This window comes from Perca fluviatilis, chromosome 4, assembly GCF_010015445.1.
Source record: "Perca fluviatilis chromosome 4, GENO_Pfluv_1.0, whole genome shotgun sequence".
NCBI lineage: Eukaryota > Metazoa > Chordata > Actinopteri > Perciformes > Percidae > Perca > Perca fluviatilis.
The window spans coordinates 10,284,149-10,305,810 of record NC_053115.1 but is presented as its reverse complement, the minus strand read 5'-3'; the positions used below and the strand labels follow the sequence as shown (position 1 = coordinate 10,305,810).

At 40.1% G+C, this 21,662-nt stretch overlaps 2 protein-coding genes across 38 annotated transcripts in view; one reads left to right on the top strand and one right to left on the bottom strand.

Moving 5' to 3' along the window:
- cast (calpastatin) overlaps positions 1-11,276 on the top strand; it is a 38,849-nt gene extending 27,573 nt beyond the window's left edge. For 24 of the 37 annotated variants that reach the window (XM_039796750.1, XM_039796754.1, XM_039796766.1 and 21 more), the window contains 29 exons: positions 7-51; positions 135-224; positions 338-418; positions 992-1,030; positions 1,867-1,953; positions 2,188-2,259; positions 2,338-2,469; positions 2,558-2,617; positions 2,734-2,838; positions 2,954-3,070; positions 3,564-3,656; positions 3,758-3,868; positions 4,925-5,044; positions 5,142-5,246; positions 5,396-5,512; positions 5,629-5,721; positions 6,872-6,973; positions 7,436-7,540; positions 7,741-7,857; positions 8,064-8,177; positions 8,320-8,427; positions 8,526-8,630; positions 8,739-8,831; positions 9,063-9,107; positions 9,211-9,348; positions 10,327-10,413; positions 10,717-10,746; positions 11,048-11,154; positions 11,261-11,276. In XM_039796750.1, the coding sequence (XP_039652684.1) occupies positions 7-51; positions 135-224; positions 338-418; positions 992-1,030; positions 1,867-1,953; positions 2,188-2,259; positions 2,338-2,469; positions 2,558-2,617; positions 2,734-2,838; positions 2,954-3,070; positions 3,564-3,656; positions 3,758-3,868; positions 4,925-5,044; positions 5,142-5,246; positions 5,396-5,512; positions 5,629-5,721; positions 6,872-6,973; positions 7,436-7,540; positions 7,741-7,857; positions 8,064-8,177; positions 8,320-8,427; positions 8,526-8,630; positions 8,739-8,831; positions 9,063-9,107; positions 9,211-9,348; positions 10,327-10,413; positions 10,717-10,746; positions 11,048-11,146 (2,610 nt within the window). In that variant the 3' untranslated portion in view covers positions 11,147-11,154; positions 11,261-11,276. Of the gene's footprint in view, positions 1-6; positions 52-134; positions 225-337; positions 419-991; positions 1,031-1,866; positions 1,954-2,187; positions 2,260-2,337; positions 2,470-2,557; positions 2,618-2,733; positions 2,839-2,953; positions 3,071-3,563; positions 3,657-3,757; positions 3,869-4,924; positions 5,045-5,141; positions 5,247-5,395; positions 5,513-5,628; positions 5,722-6,871; positions 6,974-7,435; positions 7,541-7,740; positions 7,858-8,063; positions 8,178-8,319; positions 8,428-8,525; positions 8,631-8,738; positions 8,832-9,062; positions 9,108-9,210; positions 9,349-10,326; positions 10,414-10,716; positions 10,747-11,047; positions 11,160-11,260 lie in introns of all 37 variants that reach the window. The other 13 variants (XM_039796779.1, XM_039796776.1, XM_039796777.1 and 10 more) reach the window with 7 other exon arrangements.
- A 1,486-nt stretch (positions 11,277-12,762) lies between these two features.
- cd8a (CD8a molecule) lies at positions 12,763-15,741 on the bottom strand. The gene is given in 7 exon segments (XM_039796784.1): positions 12,763-13,570; positions 14,114-14,153; positions 14,469-14,576; positions 14,666-14,770; positions 14,863-15,121; positions 15,123-15,190; positions 15,347-15,741. Coding segments are annotated over 7 exon segments (681 nt in total). The 5' UTR covers positions 15,396-15,741; the 3' UTR covers positions 12,763-13,518.
- Between the last annotated feature and the right edge of the window lie 5,921 nt (positions 15,742-21,662).

Sequence of the window (21,662 nt, the reverse complement as noted above, 5' to 3'; positions counted from 1 at the left end):
TTGCAGGTGCAGGTAGAGGTTCCTCCCGCAGCAGCTAAAGGAGCCAAAGAGGTAAATACTTAGCGAAGCAGTATGAGTTTGATTTGAAAAGCATGTTGCTTGCGCAAGTGTGCTGAGTTGTGTTGCATGCGCAGGTGGATCCATTGGATGCCCTGGCTAGCATACTGCCATCAGCTGATTTCGCACCCAAACAGCCTGTATACAGCGGGCCAGAAGTCAGAGAGGTACAGCACAGTGTGCACGCATGTGTGTGTATATAAACTGAGCAGGTATGTGATTGCATTGAGCTGAAGCATGCATCTGCTGTGAGTAACCGTTTGTGTTGCATGTGTCACAGCATGAAGTCACCTCTGAAAAGGGTCAGAAGTGTGGAGAAAAAGACAGCACGCTGCCTCCAGGCTACAGATTTGAAAATATGGTCAGTTCTCCCTGCCTCTTCATTGCTTCTTCACTAGCTTTGCCATACCGCCAGCGGAGTGTGTTTTTTGTCCCATTGACAGACTTCGCTGTCGTTTATAAAGGGACTATTTCTTCAGTAGGAAGCAGCTCCTATGAAAACACATCTGTGGATTATCTAGAGTATTGGGGACGTTTTTAAATGTCACTTTTGATGCTGTGAGCACCAATAACTACATTCACCCCCCTTATATAGGGTGGAGCTGTATAGGGCTGAATGTCAAATATCATCAAGATTTTGATACCAACAGAAATATTACTATTGTATATACAACTATTGTATATACAATTCAAATGATACTCGGCCCTAGATATAGATATCTCAAAACCTGGGCACATAGAACCATAGACAAAACATAAAATGTAAATTTCGATGCATAGAACCAAAACTATCTGCATGGCCGGATGCCGCTAGAGGAGACGATAGTGGGGATTTTTTTGTAATTTGGGTAAACTATATTTGTTGAGTTCCTGAATTACTTCAGCATTTCATTTCTTTTCTTTCAATCTAAAATTAATCTTTTTTTTGTTCTAGCCTCCAGTTCCTGCAAATGTTAAACCCAAGGATGTCCCTGTAAGTTAACCTTTCATAACCCACATTTAGAGGCGTCGCAACCTCATGCATTACGCTAATTGTGGTACAACTCAGACTCCATCTTTGTAAACTTTTTTCAACATGTGTAAGCAAATGAGCATGCAGTCGCATTACACACACATTCAGGAAGCACTATTTCCACTGTCTGATCTCCTGGTTCCTCTAGAGTGTGGAATGTTGCATTGCACTGGTGGGTGTTGTCTCAGCAAACAGCACAGGACTCACCTTCTGTATTCGAGCCCGTTGGTTCTTGTCCGACTCAACCCAAACAAGCACAACTACATCGACCCACACCCATGCGCTAACACACTGATACATCTGTTACACACTTTGATATCCACCTATACGTAGGCTACTATCTACTCACCCTCAACACACCCACATTTGCATCATAGCTTACTCCCACTTTGTCATTTTTTTCTAGCAAGAAGCTTCTTTAGCTCTGTCTCATGGTCCGTTTCCACCCAGATACTTTCCTCCAGTGTTCATTTTTCTGTTTCGATGTTTATCATAATCTTTGCTAAATCAGAGTGATTTTATGTCTAAAATGTGTATTTTCAGAGATTTTAATTGATTGTTTTGACTCAGTGGAATGTGAAGGGTGTGTCTGTATTTCCCCTGGTACATACAGGCTGGTTTGCATTATTTTGCACTTTTGTTTGCCTTGGACAGGCATGCCCTCTAGTGGAGAATCATGTTGCTGTTAAACATGGCTAAATTAATCGGATTATTAGTCTGAAAAAAATCTGATACGTCTAGGCAATGTGTTATTATCTGGTGGTGACGCACTCTGTTTTTTTTTTTTTTTATCTTAGAAACCAATGAGCACAGACGATGCCCTGGATTCTCTTTCAGATGGATTCATGGCTTCAACCGTTCCAGCTGCACCCAAAAAGCAAGAGGTCAGAGTCTTCAAGCATGTAGCACTCAGCTGCTAGTCCATTCTCTAGCTTTACACCCCATGCACCGTCTTGACAACCGTTCATACCTAAAATTTCCAGTTGGGCATTTCTGTTATAGACCTTATGAGCCCCTGAATATACACATACATTCTTGAATGAAATTGAATGAATGAAAGTGCTTTTTTAGTAGTCTAACAAATTCCCGTCTTGTATTCTTCTTTATGAAATATATAGAAAAAGGACTATGTTGAGAGTGTCAGTGCCTCATCTGCTGGCCCTGCTAACTTTGCACCACCTCCTGTAAAGGTAACGTCAAATTAACTTTGAAGTCTCTGACTGAATGAGCTAAGAATTTTATTGTCTAATGTCAGGTTTCTGTTGCAGAAATCTGAAATCCCTGCTGCCGTTCCCCCTGTGGCTGTGTGTCCTGCTCCTCCAGCTGATAAAAAAGCCAAGATAGAGAAGGCTACGGGTGATTTCTCTCTGGAGGCTGGGCTTCCCTCTGCTACTGCCAAGGTACAGTAAGCTCACACCTCCTTTTCTTCCCTATTGGCTGGTCAAAAAAGTTGTTGTTCTTGAACGTTGTCTCTGTTTGCTGTTGTAGAAAAGTGTACCTCCTGTGGCTGTTTGTCCTGCTCCTCCTGCTGATAAAAAAGCCAAGACGGTGAGATTTAGAGGAGTTGAAGTAGACTAGATACCTTTTCCCTTGTCCCTATGTCCCTTTCCTGTTTCCTGTGACCGATTAGTAATTCTTAACTTCCTGTCCTGTTCTCTCCTCAGGATGGCTCTCTGTCTCTGGATCCTTTCAGCGCTCTCAGTGACACATTGCCAGCAGACCAACCAAAACCTGAACTCCCAAAACTCAGACCTCAGGACATCGTCTCGGTAGGAGCACATAGTTCACACAGCTGCTGTTGGCTTATCGGTAGCATTTGTGTGTCAGCTCCTCACAGAAAGACTCACCTGGCATTATTATGTCCTCCTCTTTTCCTTTTTTTAGGAGGATAAACTCAAGAAGGAGAAGGGCGTGTTTGTAGGAGAGAGGGAGGACTCACTTCCTCCACAATACAGGTTTAATAAGGACAAACACCAAAATCTGCCTGCTCCTACACCTGAGGTGAGACTCGGACAAATTCACTTTATGGCCCTTAAATGCACAATATCTAATGAGTATCTCTAACTGTCTGTGAGAGAGAGACAAAGAGAGAAAGCGAGGGACAGAGAGTGCAGCAGTTGTTGAGCGAGCTAGAGAGTGAATGAAGAGAAGGAGCGCCGAAAAAATCAGTTATTAAGAGGAATGAAAATGTATTTTCACAGCGGTTATGGTCTAAAGCACAAATAAACACAGACACACACACCTCCGCGGGAAGGTGTCCCATTGCCGGGTTATGAGTGAATGCAGAGCATACCACCACACATTTCTAGTGGGTCATTTAAATGATTCAGAGAGATCATTTTTGTATTAGTCTTTACATATATATATATTTTTTAATGAAAATCCATTACATATTGTACCTTTTTAAATTATCACTGTGATACAAATACAGTAGTACAGAACATTGATATAAAATATATCTCTCTCTCTTTCCTCTGTGTCCTTCCTCCTGCAGCCCACCATAGATGCTGGTGAGGCTCTGGACTTTTTGTCTGAAGGCTTCACGACCTCCTCAGCAGCGCCTGCTGTCCAGGCGCCTCCTGCAAAGGTACACTGTAGATCTGTTACTAGTAACTGCAGACACAATTGTAAATTGCAGAAATACAGTATCTACTACTCTTCAAATGTTGTCTCTGGTGGTTTTTGTAGAAAGCAGTTCCTCCTGTGGCTGTGTGTCCTCCTGCTGACAAAAAAGCCAAGATGGAGAAAGTCAAGGATGATTTCTCTCTGGAGGCTGGAATTACTTCTTCTACTGGCAAGGTACAGCAAGCTCACGCCTCCTTTTCCTGCAAGCATCTCTTGGCTGGTCGAATCGCCCAAAACAAAGCTTTGTCCCTTGAGGATAAAAGTCTATATGATGGACTGAATGTCCATTTATTTGGACGTCCTATAAAAAAAGGCGCTTCTTATGACTTCAGATCTTGGCTCATTTTGGATTTTTTCGAAAGCATCAAAGTAAGCCAGGTGCAAACAGGAACTTGTAGCAATAAGGCAGGATGCAGATTTGCCCAAAATAGGGTCACCAGATTTCCCAGAACTAAAACGGGGACACTTTGCGCGTGACCACAGTGCTCGTGCACGCACACGCTTTTTAATGTGAACATGTGCCAGCCCAGGTCAGACATAGACACAGACAGATTAGACATCTTTCTACATTCTACGTTTAGTTAATGTTCAGGCTATAATAAGACCACGTCGGCTATGTAATTGCTGACAACCGGGACAATTTCATAGTGGTTGGTGTAAACCGGGACATTTTAGCGTCCCGACAGGCTTTTGTCGGGACTCGGGACACGCAACTGAAAATAGGGACTGTCCCGGTCAAACCGGGACGTCTGGTCACCCTAGCCCAAAACAAAAAGGCTATATGAGTCTACTGCCATGCTAGCAGCTCTGTGAGGCTGTGCTTTGGCACAGTGGCTCTTGGAGCGTAATGCTAACATCAGCATGCTAACATGCTGGTGTTTAGCAGGGTATAAATCTTACCGGGCATGTTTACAATCCTAGTTTAGCATGTTAGCATGCTACCGTTTGCTAATTAGAACTAATCACAAAGTACGGCTGAGGGTGATAATGGGAGTAGTATTCAGTCAGGGATCAGCAGACACGAAGAGCCGCGTTGGTAGCGTTGCTTAAAACACAGAGGTTGAGATAGTTTTAAGTTAAATGATCAATGGCAGTTAACTAACTTCCGATGTAGGCCCTCATCCACTCCTCATTATAAATCTGGTCACAAATATATTTGTAAAATTAACAAATACAGCTACAGATAGCCATTAATATAAAGTTTAATGTCATCTCTGTTGTCTGGTGTAGAAAGTTGAGTCCTGTGCAGTTCCCCCTGTGGCTGTGTGTCCTGCTCCTCCTGCTCCTGTCACAGTAAAGAAAACTGCTGCTGGAAAGGACGCCACTGACGGCAAGCTCAAGACTGGTCAGGTGAGATATGTCTTGTCACTCTTTTACGGGAGATGCCTTTTATTTCAATAGTTAAACTGACAGACCAGTAGAACACAATCTCCCGTTCTCTCCTCAGGATGGCTCTATGTCTCTGGATGCTCTCAGCGCTCTTGTTGACACGTTGCCCGTAGACAAACCAAAACCTGAACTCCCCAAACTCAGACCTGAGGACATCGTCTCGGTAAGAGCACAAACACTCACGGGCACAGAGTTCACACAGCTTTTGATTGCAGAAAGCCTCCTGCTCTTGGCTTATCGGTAGCATTTGTGTGTCAGCTCCTCACAGAAAGACTCACCCGGCATTATTATTTCTTCTTCTCCTTTTTACAGGAGGACAAACACAAGAAGGAGAAGGGCGTGTTTGTAGGAGAGAGGGAGGACTCGATTAATCCAAAATACAGGTTTAATAAAGATGAACTAAAAAATCTGCCGACTTCTAAACCTGAGGTAAGACTGGGGAAAAAAATCGATTCAATATTCTTAAGGGTGTTTGGCTCATAAATATGTTAAATAAACACTAATTGCATGTTATTGATTTATTCCATCACTCTGCCCTCTTGCAGCCCACCATGGATACCGGTGAGGCTCTGGACCTTTTGTCTGAAGGCTTCATGACCTCTTCCGCAGCTCCTGCTGTCCATGCTGCTCCAGCAAAGGTACACTGTAGATTCAGTTCCTGTAGCAAACATCTGCTGGGTGATGTAGCGATGACACATTTCAGCAGATGGAAAATGTACACAGAAACAGTAGAGATGGTAGTATTTGGTCTTTTGGGGTGCTTAGTTAGAAGAGAATATGAATACACCACTCTCATGTTTATCTGAAGCTGCAGCCAGTTGCTGCTTGTGTTAAGGCTCTGACACACCAACCCGATTATCGGCCGTCGGACAGTCTGGCGAGGTCGGTGACTCGAGTCTGTTCGGTGCGTTCCGTGCCATCGTCAGGCGGAGGAGCAGTCTGCGTTCATTTTGGCCGATTTGACTTGTTGAATCGGCCAGTGGGCAGTCGGACTCAATGACCAATCTGATTGGTGGAGTGCTAGCCCTTGACTAGCGAATCAGTGCACAAGAAAACCGGAGCTGACAACGCCAGTATCTTCTTATTACTAGCCATCGTATTTTCTTCCGTTCAGCGGGTAATGACAACAACGATCCTTCTTGACTACTATCAACACTCTCTGATGAAAACAAGGACTGACGACAGCGTGCTCTGTGTTTACTAGGTCTAGAGAGATGTTCCGTCATTTCCGGTTTTCATTTTTTGGGCGACTATACAGATTAGCCCCGCCTGCTGTTATGGAGATGTATTACATCTCGCGCACGCGCAGAATTTAGGATCAAGTCGGCGTCGCTTCGGTGTGTTCCGTGGCACTTTTTTGACCCACTCGGGGAGATGGGAGCTGACTGATCAGTCCGACGGTCGGCCGTCGGGTTGGTGTGTCAGAGCCTTTAGCGTAGGATCAATAATGGAACCGGGGAAACAGCTTTCCTGGCTCTAAAGATCACTGATTAACATGTTTGAATTTTTTTTTTTAACCCATACAAAAATCGGAGTGTAAACCTACACGTTGAGCCAGGCTTGCTGATTCCTTCTGTTTCCAGTCTTTATGCTAAGCTAAGATAAAGGTCTCCTCACAGAGTGAGAGTGATATCGGTCTTCTTATATAACTCCCAGCAAGAAGCCATATAAGTGCATTTCCTAACATGTTGAACTTTTCTTTTTAAGACTTTGTTTGAATCAGCCTGTTGCGCTTTTTTTCAATTCCTCACTTTGTTATTGCTGAAAGCTGTTGTCTCTGTTTTTCAGACCAAAGTAGAGGATTTGTCAGCTCTGGATCTACTCTCTGGAGATTTTGTTGCTCCAACTAAAGCTTATGGAGTTCAGGCAGAAGGGGTCAAGACACCACAGGTAAAGCTTTGGCTTATTTCTACTTAACTCACTTATTTTCTAAGAATAGCAGGAACACGCCACCGTTTTTTGAAATAGGGGTTATTCAGCGTTTCCCCTAGATTTAGATAGGTGGGCAAACACATTTTTGTCTCAGCGCATGCATTGTCTTAGCCGCTAGTTTAGCTTAGCATAGTGAATGAAATCCTTTGTTGCCGGATAGCATGTCGTGAGTAAAAGTGAGCCATAAAATAAACCTTATTATTTCTTGTGGCCTGTATATTCACAACGAGTACAAATAGCAATGCAGGTTAAGACTAGGCAGTTTCCTAGGCAGATATTGACTTGGGACTATATTGGGGCGAAGTACTGCTACTTGGGCACAGAGATATCAAGCAACACCTGAAAACCCCCGGGCGTGTACCTTAAGCTTACCATCAACACTATCATAGTTACATTATATGCTTCCTGTTCTCTCCTCAGGATGGCTCTCTGTCTCTGGATGCTCTCAGCGCTCTCAGTGACACGTTGCCCGTAGACCAACCAAAACCTGAACTCCCAAAACTCAGACCTGAGGACATCGTCTCGGTATGACGCACACACACACACACACACACACACACACACACACACACACACACACACACACACACACACACGCGCGCTGTCAATGTTTCATGTACACATACATGAAATGCATGGATTTGGTATCAGAAAATTATATCGATGCCATTCTTTTGTTTATTTCCATGTGTGCATTCTTTTTTGTTTTTTTCTCCTTTTCACAGGAGGACAAACTCAAGAAGGAGAAGGGCGTGTTTGTAGGAGAGAGGGAGGACTCACTTCCTCCACAGTACAGGTTTAATAAGGATGAACTCAAAAATCTGCCTGCTCCTACACCTGAGGTGAGACAAATACACATATAATTGAAAAGATGTAGTAATTGCTTTTTGGAAGTTTCTTTTCTTTCTTTTTTTGTTTTGCAAAACATTCTCTACATTATGTGCATTGATAAGGCAAATATCTCAGCCATATTTAACCTTAAAACTGTGTCCCATGAATATATTTTAATCAGAGGTCATCATTTCCCTTTCATTCTCCCCTCCTGCAGCCCACCATGGATACCGGTGAGGCTCTGGACCTTTTGTCTGAAGGCTTCATGACCTCTTCATCAGCTCATGCTGTCCATGCTGCTGGCATCACCCCCTCAGCTCCTCCTGCACAGGTACACTCTAGAGCCAGCACTGTTTACCGCAGCTCTAAATAATAAAATATGATGCAAATATACCTCTTTGCAACTTTGGAACTTTAGAAATTTAGAAAAATCCTACGCCGATTTTAAAGACTCTATTCTGTCACTTCCTCAGCCCTCTGCAGACTTTGCTCTGGATGCCTTAGCGGGAGAATTTGTTTCCTCCACTGCCGCTTCGACGGTGAAGTCCACTGCTTGTGTTCCCACAGAAACTGCCAAAGAGGTAAACACAAGAACAACTCGAACCTTTTTTTTTTTCCGTACTCTCTAAAACCCTGCAGATACATTAGAACGTTTTTGTCTGTGTGTTTGTACACTCAGCTATCCGGAGGAGCAGGCAGTGCCTTGGATGCTCTGTCAGACACCTTGAAGGATATCGCACCCGCCCCTGAACCTGCCCCACTTCCTGCCAAAGACATTGTCAAGGTAGCCAGCGTTCTTCAAGGGCATAGCCAGCACAGGAGAGAATATTTTCGATTTGTGATTTGATAAGAAGTTGCCAGTGACTTCAGCTGATTTGTATGGTTGTTGCAGGAGAAAAAGGTTGTCGAAGAGAAGCTGATTAAGATGGGCGAGAGAGACGACTCGCTGCCACCAGAGTATCGACCCACTGAGAAAGATCTTAAGGTAATAAAACTCTTATTACTCTCTCTGTTACTGTTGTCAGTTCTGCTGGAGAGTTATTTGTTGGAAGTGCATGTTTAAACCAATAAAAACATTTTTAGATTTGACTTATCTAACTTTGAATCTGGGGCAAAAATATTGTGTGAGGGTGTTGCTTTCAGTGTTTACTGGGACATGCTTGTTAGTAGTAGTAATTCTACTGTGTGTCTAATGTTCATCAATTTCATTTTAAAGAAAACAACAGAAGCACAGGCAAAAGCAGCTGCCGCACCCAAGGGGGTAAAAATGCACACACTCACAGATTATGACATTAGACAGACGTGCACTGTTAAATGATACAGTATACAACATGCAGATGGTTTGGTTTCCTGTCTTTCTGCAGAAGACTATGGATGATAAAACAGCCATGGACCTTCTGTCCAGCGACTTCTCTAGTGCTCCCAGGACCATTGACCCAGTCACATCACCTGCTGGCACCATAAAGCTGGATCCTCCTGTCCTGGACTCAGGGCCCTTGAAGGTAGCACACAAAAAAACACATTTTGGAGGGCAGAGCAACACATTTTGACATGTCATAGTGAAAAAAGCACAGTTGTAACTAATATTGGTCACATTAGGTCATTTAGGAAAAACAGTTAATTTGCATGTAGGCTCGCTGGAATGGCTTCCTGGGACACAACATTTGTTAGTTCCAGCTGTGCATTTCCTTCTAGGACAGTAAAATGTCTGCTGTGAACAAGGCCTATTATGGTGCTATGCAGTGCCCTTTGCTGTTATGTTTCAGTACTGCACTTCCCAGATATCCCCTCAAACAAATGGCTTTCTTCGGATTATCTTTAGATACAACCTTTCATAACACTGGGGCTTCAGAACAGCAATGTACAGCAAATTAGCAATTGAAAGTGGCAAGCTGGACATTTATGTATGCTTAATAGTTTCAAATTCTGTCTTAAAGCTATAGTGCGTAGTTTCTGCCACCCCCATGAGGAAATTTAAGTAATGACAACAAAACTGTCAGAGCGTCCACATGACACACACACACACACACACACACACACACACACACACACACACACACACACACACACACACACACACACACACACACACACACACACACACACACAGTTGGTAATCTCCAAGGAGGACATGGCGGAAAAAAACAAAACATAATGGACTCTTCAGAAGAGGTCATTATCTTTACTTGAGTTTCTTTGCGGGAAAGTCACCAGACAACACAATCTTCTGAACATAGTCATACTGAGAAATACAGAGAGAGTTGTGTGGAGCTGATAGTCTTAATTAGCTTTGTAGCAACTCATTTGGCAATGGCTTGAATGTAACGAATGTTCATGAATATCAAAAAGTTACACACTAAAGCTTTAAACAACTGTATTAGTTCAGTGCATGAATGCATTAAGAGCTAATCATGTTTGATATGTTTGTTTATCACTTATTTAGTTATGTATGTATCTATTTATTTATTATTCTTTCCTAGCCAATGGCTGGTACTGTCCTGGAGTCCCTGTCTGACACCCTGCTCCCAGACGCCCCAGAGTTCAAACCTAAGACGGACAAACCAAAGGTAAAAGAAAGATCCGAGTGAAATCGGGATGTAAGATCGCTCTGTCAGATGAAATTACTGATACAGTAAAAGTTGAAAGAAAGTGAATGAAAACCAAATGTAAATGTAGAGCTTGACATTTAATGGTAACAAGGTTCTGTTAACTAATGGCAGTTCGTAAGTATTGATGTTAAACACTGTTAGTCACATTGTTACATGGCGCCCTCCGCAGGTTGTTTACTAGCATTTACTGTATCAGTGGTCACCTCCTCATGGAGCAACGAGCAATTGTTGAGCCTAACCAAGGTGCCGACTTTGTTACAGGGCAAGAGCAAGTCAAAGTCAAAGTCTAAAGTAAGCAAACTGACTGCTGCATGTAGACTTAAAAAAAAAATGCAGTTCAATATGCACGATGCTGCACAAAATAAATCTGTGCACTTATAATTAAACCAAATCAAAAATCTCCATCGGTGGAGCCTGCACAAAGCTGCATGTGATGCTCTCTGCTGTCTCTGCTTTGGCTGATGTTAATTCCACAAAGTAATTGCATTACATTTATAGAATTATTGATGCAAAGGCGCTGCTTTTTCTTTTCCTTTCTATATTTTTCTTTTTTCTTTTTATTTTATTTTTAAACTTTAACCTTGTATTTCAGAAACACCAAGCAGAGGAGCCATCTGCCGCTGACCAGCTATCAGATCAGCTTAGCTCAGACGTTGTGCCAACATCTACAAAGAAGGGAGGCAAGAGCTAGACCACTTGGTAAGGTTCGTTGTAATCTATTGCACAATTGTACGTGATCAAAGATGCTCAACATGATAAGGAGAAACCTCTTTCCACTGACTGCTGAATATGTCACATGTTGCAGGTTGTCAGTAGAATCCCCCCACCCCCCACCCCCCCGGCCACAGGGACGCATCAGTGAGGGAGCTGCTTTCTGGATAATGATTCTATTTTTCTAAATCGTCGAGAATGTATACTGGATGAATGACAGACCTAGACATACCCATAAGACACAAACCCATAAGAAAAAAAAAAAACACAAAACACACACACACACACACACACACACACACACACACACTCTCTGCATGCGGTGCCTTTTTTGTTTCACATGTATTTAAGGAAGAGAAGGTTTAGGTTTCAGTCTTTGGGGAAAAAAAAGATTATAAAACAAAATGGAGAATGGGTGAAGAACGGGCGTAAAGTAAGGAGGGAAACTTTGGGGAATGAGAGAAGATTAAGTCAAGTGAAAAATCTTTAGTTTTGTTGGTTGATGTGTTGAGCGTGCTGAGGGAAGGAAGGAGTTCCTCGTCAGAGTCCTGTATCTACACATCAGCTGAAAGTTTTCCAATGAAACACTAATATCACAACATAGTGCCTGGTAAGCCTGGTGGTGTTGTGGCATTGGTTGGACCAGCGGTGACCGTCAGCTTACGTGGGAGCAGTACGGAGTGGGTGTAGGATCGGGATGTTTGTGCAATTTTAATGTACACAGAAAAGCCAAGTTTTCTATCATGATGTGGTCTGATGCCACAAAGACACTAGTGGACAGCTTAGTTTGCTTATATTTTGGACAATACATAGTTGACATCATTAAATATGTGGAGGATTTCCAGGAGGTGTTCTGCTTAATTCTGTATCCCTTGCAAATGCATTTTACTTTCTGTAACAAAAATATGCTGGTGTCCAGAAGTGCACTTAGTGAACCGAGGTGGTTACAAGCTTTTACGATGCCCTTGTTTGTATACTGTTAAAAAAAAAAAAAAAGATAAAGGAAAAAAAAAGATTTTTGTTCTATATACGACAACACTGTATAATTTACAAAGGGCTTTCAACTGTAAAGTTAAAAATCAATGTACTGGCCCCAAAGGTTTTTTTTCATGTCAAAGGTGTTATGTGTGAGTGTGAGTCAAAAGATATGAGAGGTATTTTAGATGTGGGAAGACTAATTAAATAAAATAAAATCAAAAAAAAGTTGTAAGGGTGTAAGGTGTGAAATGGTTTCTACGATTTTTACCGAAACAAAAACTAACATGAACTGTCTTAATATGTAAAGGAAAGCTAAATAATAATAATATAACTGTTTTCTTAAAGGTGCAAGGGAAGTGTGTGTATATATTAGAATGAACAGAAACATAATCTACTCCAGGCTTAGTGGGTTTTCACCCTGCATACAGTTGTAGCAGCCCACTTCCTTTTTACTCGGAGGGGGCTTACAACAAAACAAATGTCTTTCGCTCAAACTTTATATTTCTGTGCCGAGACGCTGAATAACTGATGGGTATGCAAATGCTTGGGTTGGATGTGCAAAACAAAATTACATAAATGTAAAAATGAAACATGAATAAAGACAAATACAATTAGTTGTTTATTGAGTGATAATATATTTTATTTTTAAAATATTTCAAGCTACAAAAACTCAGAAAGTGGGATACTTTCTAAAATGCTGTACATCCAATTTTACAAAAGGAAAAACAATTCCTCGTAACTTTGAAACCATATAGATATTTGAATTACAAGACATTTTTCAAAAATAAAATAATAGAAACAAAAGCTTAACTAAATAAAATGTTTCAAGATTTCAAGTTATCCTGCTGAAAATAAAATCAGAGCAATTTCTTCTTTTTTAAGTGGTTATTAAATATTTCCAAGCTAAGGCAAGTTAAGTTCTTGTTTAAAAAAATTTCACAAAATCTAAAGGACTGTACGGTTATTAAGGTAAAAAATCTATGTAGGTAGACTGCTGAAAAAGCCAGTGTGAAATTGACTTTGGCTCTATACAAAAGCAAAATTAATTATATACAATTGTTTGCATGATGTTTGAAATAAATGTAAATCAGTGCTTACTTCATTTCATGTTATTTCATATTATTTCATTAGAAGAGTTCAATCGTGATGTGATGGCGCAGCGTTATCGGCCGTAAAACAACAACGTTCAAACTACAGATGTTGGCGAAAAGCTTTGAAGATATTTTAAAGAACTTTTTTTAAGTTGGCAGCAACATGTTCACCAGAAATGTGATTTAAACTGAAAAATCATTTCTGCAACAGTAACAGTAACACAAGCCCGTAATAGAATTGCCGTTTACATCAGTGTCCATGAAATTACACACCCCATTTGGATTAAACTTGTCGTTTGTCCACTTTTAGTTTTTCAAGATCCCCCGACCGTCGTCTATATGAGATAAAACAAGGTATTTAAAATTAATAATAATAATAAAAATAATAATAATAATAATAATAATAAATTGTTTATTTCAGTGACTCAGTTCTGTTGTCAAAATGGAAGTACAAAGGAAACGCTGGGCTGTAGCTACAATTGAGGGAACTGCTGTTATGTCTTCCATAATGTGTTAAAACTTGACATTTTTTACAACATATGAGACTGGATTTAATAAATAGGTAAAGAATTCAGTATTTCTCCACCAATAATCCTGGCAGTGTTGGAAATATTTTAAAGCAGCATTCTGAAATAAAACACTTTATTTTACGGGCGAGTAAGTTAAGAAAGAGAACTGAAAAGAACCACAAAGTTCAGACAGTTTCAATTTCAATTAGTTCAGTTAGCTGCATTTATGAACGTTTGATTTTCAGAGTAATTTCCTTGAAAACGTTTTATTAAATTTTGGACTATTGACCTCAGTATTCCTAAAAGTCTGGCTACGGCCCTAAATGGAAAGACAATATTAAATTAAAAGAAAATAAATAAATAACTTACTTTCGTTTGTGATGGTGTGGGCATCTCCGTGTCCTTATATCTACATAAAATCCAAAGTGTTAAATTAAAACACGTTGCAAATCATTACACACACACACACACACACACACACACACACACACACACACACACACACACACACACACACACACACACACACACACGCACACACACACACACACATCACAGCCAAATCATCCAAGTTTTAAATCAAGAAAAGCAAATAAAAAAATAATGATTAAAGAATTTTGAGAAACACTTGCAGCATTTACAATAATTTTCAGCTTCCCAAAGACATTTATTGACTGCATATGAAACTTTGTGCAACAGCGTTTAAGATATCCGATGAACTTACGGTTGCAGTACACGGTGGTGATGATGAGGAGTAGAAGAAGAAGGCCACAGCCGCCGGCCAGTGGGCCCAGTATGATTGGGGTACAAAACATTTGAGGACTGGTTTCCCCTGCAAAGCACGTGCTCATTTACCACCAGCGTCGTACATATGAAGATGATAAGGTCTCACTACAAACAGTTGTGATTGTGAACAATTACCTTGCTCGTTAATGTTGTTACAAACACATGTCGCAGCAGTTGTGCATAGATTTTGTTCGGTGGTGGTGGCCTGTGGGGCTTCCACTACTGCGACTTCAGCTTTTTCTGAAGGGAGAAGAACGATGTGATAGGAAGTGATTCTGAAAAGCTTGCATCATATCATCATCATAAGACCAAATGTATGAAACAAAACTCACCTCCGACCAGTCGGGTTGTTACGCCAAAATGCAGTACACTGCCTTTGAGAGATGCACAGCTGTAAGCGCCGCTGTCCTGAGTTTTGTTGAATGACTTCAGTGTTAGGATATTTTGCTGCATCTTTGAATCACTGAAGGTAAACTGGAAGGAGGGTGAGTGTGACTTTAGGATACCATTGATGCTGAAAGATGCAATGAATTTCATGCCAGATGTGTCCAGAACTTGAAACCAGATGACCATGCTGCCCTTGTCCTTTAGGGTCACATTTGATTTCAACCTGCTCCCCTTCCTTTACAGTTCTGTCTTCACCAGCTCCTGAAGTCATTTCTAAAAGACGTGATAAAATAGGATCAGTTATATCTCTCACCACTCCGTTTTTTTAGGTAGGCAACCAAACAGCAAAAGAAATAAGAAACATACCACAGGACACTTTAAAGCTGCTACACAATAGTGAATAGACTTCAAAATTCAGGTTAAACTTACTTTGACAAAACACTAGAACCACCAGAATCTGAATCCACTTTTGGTCCATTTTAATGTTGCAGACGACAATAGCTGCTAAACGCTTCTTTGTGGTGTTTGTTGGAGCCTGCCAGGAGATAATTGAGTGAGATATCAAACCACGCCCCACCTGTAACCTTCTTCTCTGCTGTGTCAAATGGGATCATTGCAGCAGAGTGTTGCAGAGACCTCCTGCAAGCATGGTCGTGGTCTGCAAGATGTTTGAAGTGGAGCCCACCGATCTGCACTTCACCTTTGCCTTTTGGTTTGAAACATCGAACAGCATGACTTTATCCACCAGCTTACTGACACACAAACGCAGCAGTGCACAGTATGTAGGCTGAGAAGGATGCAAGTAGGAAGTGTGAACAACTCAACACTGTTTCTGCACAAATCACATGATGAATTTTAAGAAGTGAAAATATCACGAGACTCGTCTTTACACCCAATGCGGGCCTGTTGAAGTGTCGTCGAGCTGCAGGGGTACACTGCTCTGTAGCTGACTTTGACCTTCTCCTGAGTTTGATGGGACATGGCGGAGCTGTGAAAGGATTAAAATGATCCTTTGGAATTCCAAAAAAATACTTGATTTTCCTGGTGAAATTATTTCTTGTAGCTGCAAATAATGGATCTACACAGAGTAAAACTATAGTAAAGTATAGTGGCAGATTAAGGTTAAAATAATCGGTAACACTTTACTTGAAGGTATCGATATAATCATGACATGACACTGTCATAACTATGACATGACACTGTCATAGACGTCAAATCAAAGTGACATTACCGGAAGTTGTCTTGGTCATGACAAGTTGACATCGAATTTGTTTGGGATGTCTTTGTAATGACAATTTGACATTAACCAGGATGACATTACCAGAGGATGTCTTTGTCATGACAACTTAACATAATGTCATCCTGTTTACTGTGAAGTTGTCTTAATAAGGAGACTCCAAACAAATTTAATGTCAACTTGTCATGACCAAGACAACTTCTGGTAATGTCACTTTGATTAATGTCATGTTGTCATAATCAAGACAACCCAAACAATGTCAACTTGTCATGACAAAAACCGAATGACACTTAATGACAGAAGTCATAAACGTTTATGACTTGCTTATTACGTTTATGACACGTTCATGACAGTTTCATGTCATAGTTATGACAGTGTCATGTCACGATTATGTCGATTATGTCGACCTTCAAGTAAAGTGTTACCAAATAATCTTAAAATAAAAAAGGCAAGTGCAAGCAATGTTACACAAAAGTAAAACCAGTAAAGGGATATAAAAGGTAAAAACAATGCTATATATCCTAAACAATGTGCACTGATCTTTATGGGAATTCCTGGAATTGTTGGGTCTTTGTAAATTATAGAGTGTGGTTTAAACCTACTCTATCTGTAAAGTGTATCGAGATAATGCTTGTTATGATTTGATACTATAAATAAAATTGAATTGAATTGGATTGATCTCATATTCTGTCTGCAGAAAGACATTAGATTTGCTGTGAGGTCCCTGCCTGCTGTTGTGTGTGGTGTGGTTTCCAGGGAGAAGACAAAAGGCAGAGTAGTGTAGGACATCAAGAAATGGTCCACACCTGAGTAGCTTCAAGTGGTTTCTAACCTCACTTTGTCTTTTGTTTACACCTAGTCCACAAAATGCATCTATTCTATTCTATTTTAGCAGAAGTTGATAATACATTTCATTTTGAATCTTTATTCATGTGGGACTTAAAGTATTTGGCTTACACGCTTACCTGTTTTAAGGATGTGTTAGGTAGTAAGAGTCTAGTTATGCTGATTATAGCACTAAATAAACCTGTCAAATTGTAACATCACCTTAAATATTTTTTTCTAAACGTATGACAATGGCATGCTAATCAGAAAAAGTTTCATCCATGTTGCATCGCTAACCACACCCGACACCCGACACCCAATGTAACGCAATATAATGCAGTCCAACATTAGTCTCGCTTTGCCAGACCCGTCTGGCTAGTCCACACAACATTCCGGGATGGGAGAAAAACGTGCTCTGGTTCATTGGCATTTCTTTAAACCAATCACGTCGTGGACTGCGCTAAGCACCAGACAGAGCCACGGTGCCGCTGCAAAATAGCCTCGGGAAGGAACTTGTTTTTGTGGAACGTGTACATTCAAAAGTTGTTTTAGTGATGCAACAGAAAACTCAGATTGGACAGATAGTCTAACTAGCTGTCTGGATTTACCCTGCAGAGATCTGAGGAGCAGTTAACCATAATCCTCATAAATCCACCAGAGTTTAAAATTACAACACAAAGAAAGCCTAAGTTAACGAACATCCGGCCAAAAAGAGTGAAAACTAGCGGTTTCTGACGGCAACGGAGCATTGCCGGAAGTGGAACATCGTGGATGTAGACTAGTCCAACATCAATGTAGCAAGGTGAATATTTTAACCGCTAGATGGCAGCAAAAGCAGGATTTATAGCTCTGTCATTGATTAAACAGTAAATCACTGAATCATGAGTCACAAAACTGCTGCTCTGTAAGGCCTGAAACTTTAAAGTGTGTTGCATTACTGGCCACATCCCAACCAGTGATGTCACCGCAGTGTTTTATCGTTGACAGCTGAGGGGGAAAAAGCTGATAGAAAACAACTGCTGTGCGGAGAAGTGCAATAACTGGCCCTCAAATAGATTTCATTTGAAATAACCCTGATGATGTTATCAGGGTTATTTCAAATGAAATGCTTTTGGCTTGGACTTGGAGATTTCAGCTTTTTACCAGTCGCAACACTTGTATTGGTGTTGTGTGTGTGTGTGTGTGTGTGTGTTTGTCATTAAGGCAAAATGTGGTGGAGACAACTATTGTAGCAGGAACTATATTTGTACCACAGAAAAGGATTTGAGTACTTTGCCAGGTGTTTATATTTCTGTCTGTCTGCGGCCAGATTTTCTCACTACAATACCGTACATTAATACAGTGCAAGATGCAGTCACAAAACTTTACAAAGATCAAAATGAAGACAGAGTTTGAAGATTCAAGGGCGCCAAAGTAGAGGTAAAAAGCATTTACCTTCTAAATGAATGGATTACACTACAGGTTCAGATAACTGGACATGTTGGACATCTGATGTACTGTGGCCCACGTAAAGCTGTATTGGACTGGTAAGTAAAAAGTTAGCACACCCAATAGGGACGTAAATACAACCCAGTTTGTAAAACAGCATTTTCCATTAACAACAACGTACATAGCACAGTGCTATCTGCCACTTTATGTGAAAGCTTGTCTAACAGTTGAAGGGAAGTGAAACTCCCTTCAGATGAACTGAGAGCCCGTCCTATTTCCTGTTCAGTGATGGAAAGTAAATGCACCGATTTAGTAATGGTAAGTGGGCGATTTATCTGTTCCATGGGTGGGAGGAGAGAGACAGAGAGAAACCAACAGAGGGAGACTTAAATGACAGAAAGGGGAGTGACAATATTGTGTCTTATTTACCTGTACTGTAGAGCATTTTCTTCGCCTGCCACACAATTTCCTCAAAATGCAGATGCTAAATATTAACTTAACTTTGGTCTTTGTTATTTAATACACTATTTTCACATTCACTTCAAATGAAACCATGATGGAAACCAGGTTCAGGTGTCAGTAAGCAGGGGATTCTGTTGATGCTTTGTGTTAGAGGGAAGACCCAGTCAAATCGCTCTCAGTTGGCCCACTTCACCTTTCCATTTCTCTGTTTCAGGTTTGAGTCACTCACAAACACACCTGCATGGGCTTCCCTATCTTAGTCACACAGGGGGGTCTCCAACCTGAAACTGACATATATGTGTGTGTGTGTGTGTGTGTGTGTGAGTGGGTGACCAGGGAAAGCCAGTGAGAAAGAGAGTACCCTGTACAGTAGCATCACATAGCTTGACATTCAAATGCATTTAGAAGAGACGTCTTTACCACTGAAAATAGCAACTCCTTTAATACCAGTAAATCAACATCAATACCAGGTGCTTGTTCACCATTTCTTCATCAGTTTGACTGACCCGTCACTGCTCTGTTGCTGTACTGGCGGTTCCTGGCATTATGGGATATGAAGTTATGAAAAGGAAACCAAGAGCAACAAGAGGACTAAGTAGAAATGGAGAGCTCGGAAATGGAGGAAGTTTGAACACATGCAGGTGCCTGTACACAAATACATGTTATCTTACTGTTAGCATTGTAGATGTGGGTTTCTGGAAATAATTTCCATATTTATACTTACCTTTTGCTAAGAAAAAAACATGTCTAATTGGGACGTGGGAAAAGTTGATTGTGTTATGTTTGATTTATTCAGAAGAAATAATTCACAGTTTTTTTTTTATCATACGTGAATATACTGGGTACAGGGTACTCATCCAGCAGACCCTTGTTCAGTTTGTGACTTTAATTGTTAAACGTGTGACTAATTAAACCTTTAAAAATATACGAAAGTTGATCCTGTGAAGCATAAGCTGACATATTACACAATATGTTGTCTACAGGATTTCACCACACGGTATTTGTATTATTCGACATTGTTGCTTTGCATTCACATAAGCAGTTTGTGTCCTTGATATGCTGGTGTGTCTTGTTTCATCATTTAAATGTGAAACTGTTGCATTTTACAAAACCTATCACTGATATATCTGATACGTCTTTTAAATGTAATATTTATAATCATGAACATGTACAAACTATCTCATTTTTAAATGTTTAGTCCCACATTCCACATATATTATCACATATGCCTATGTGAAACTGTGTCTCACATGATGAATTCACAAGTGTCTTTTGTTATATATAACTATACATTAAAATTTAAAATGCTTACAATACATTGCAGTTACATGTGATTATGCTTCAGTTTAACATCTGCCACATATTGCATATTGCATATGCTCCTCTGTCTTTAATGCTTCTGTTTTTCTGAGATGAACTGACTGTTCAGCTGAAATTGTGACAGAAGTTAATGTTACAAAATACCTTTAGAGAAAGAATTTTGTCTTCATGTACAATTTATTAGTGTAGGGTGTATTTTTGTTTAATATTTTAAACTTTTAAGAGATATGAAAAGCTTTTATTGATTTTCAGAGGGGACATTTGGTTGTTGCAGCAACACAAAGACAGAAATAAATACAGATAAATAGAGAAACTAAAAAATAAATAGTAAGGGGTATATAAACAAAAATAGAAGTAAAAAATAAACCCTTAACATTTAAACACCAATATTAACATACATATTTTTCTCTCTATGGATTTAACATGTTAACAGATCATTTTATTTACTATAATATGTTATTATTTTATTATATGCACAAATAAAGAACTACAAATAATGTGGAATATACTTATCAGAGGAAGATGCAGGATACAACACACACAAAATATATTGTGTACAGTTTACCGTCTCTACATGCATTTCATTTTTACAGTCTTGAGTGTTAATTATCCACACCTTGTCACCAGAAAACAGCAGAAGTAAATCATATGTATTAGACGTCCTAGACATCCACTGCTGACATTTGCATTCATTCATGTTTCCTGGAACTGAAGAACACGAAAGAATTATTTTCTCAAGCATCGACACAGAATGATTATAAAATACTATACATGCAGTTGTTAGTTTATTAGGGAAACCTGGCATAACTCAAGTTGTAAAATCCTACCATCATAAAGGTTATAATATTCAATTTTCTTGAAACTGTTTAAAAGTGTTGATTCAACTTTATCGTCTTTTTGGAAGCTGCATTTTGTGGTGCTGGTGCACTGTATTGTGTTATACTGAGAGTGTAGCTGGTAACTGCTTGCTATCTTGGTTGTAAAACATATTGTTCCTTTACTGTCCTTATAATTGACTACAATAGTAAATTATGATTTAAAAATGAAGAAATACACACCCTGCCCCTCCCACACACACACACACACACACACACACACACACACACACACACACACACACACACACACACACACACACACACACACACACACACACACACACAAACACAGTTAAAACCATGGGTTACACTTTACTTGAAGCTATCTACATAAGAGTGACACAACACTTTCATGAACATGTCATAAATCATTATAAACAAGTCATAAACCTTTATGACATAACACTTCTGTCAATAGGTGTCATTTGGTTTTTGTCATGACAAGTTATGGTTATGGTTAGGGTTAGGGTTTATGTGTCATGACAGTGTCATGTGTTCGTGACAGTGCCATGTCACTCTTATGTAGATACCTTCAAGTGAAGTGTTACCAAACCATGTACACTGTAATCAAACACATTTGGTAATAACATTTTAT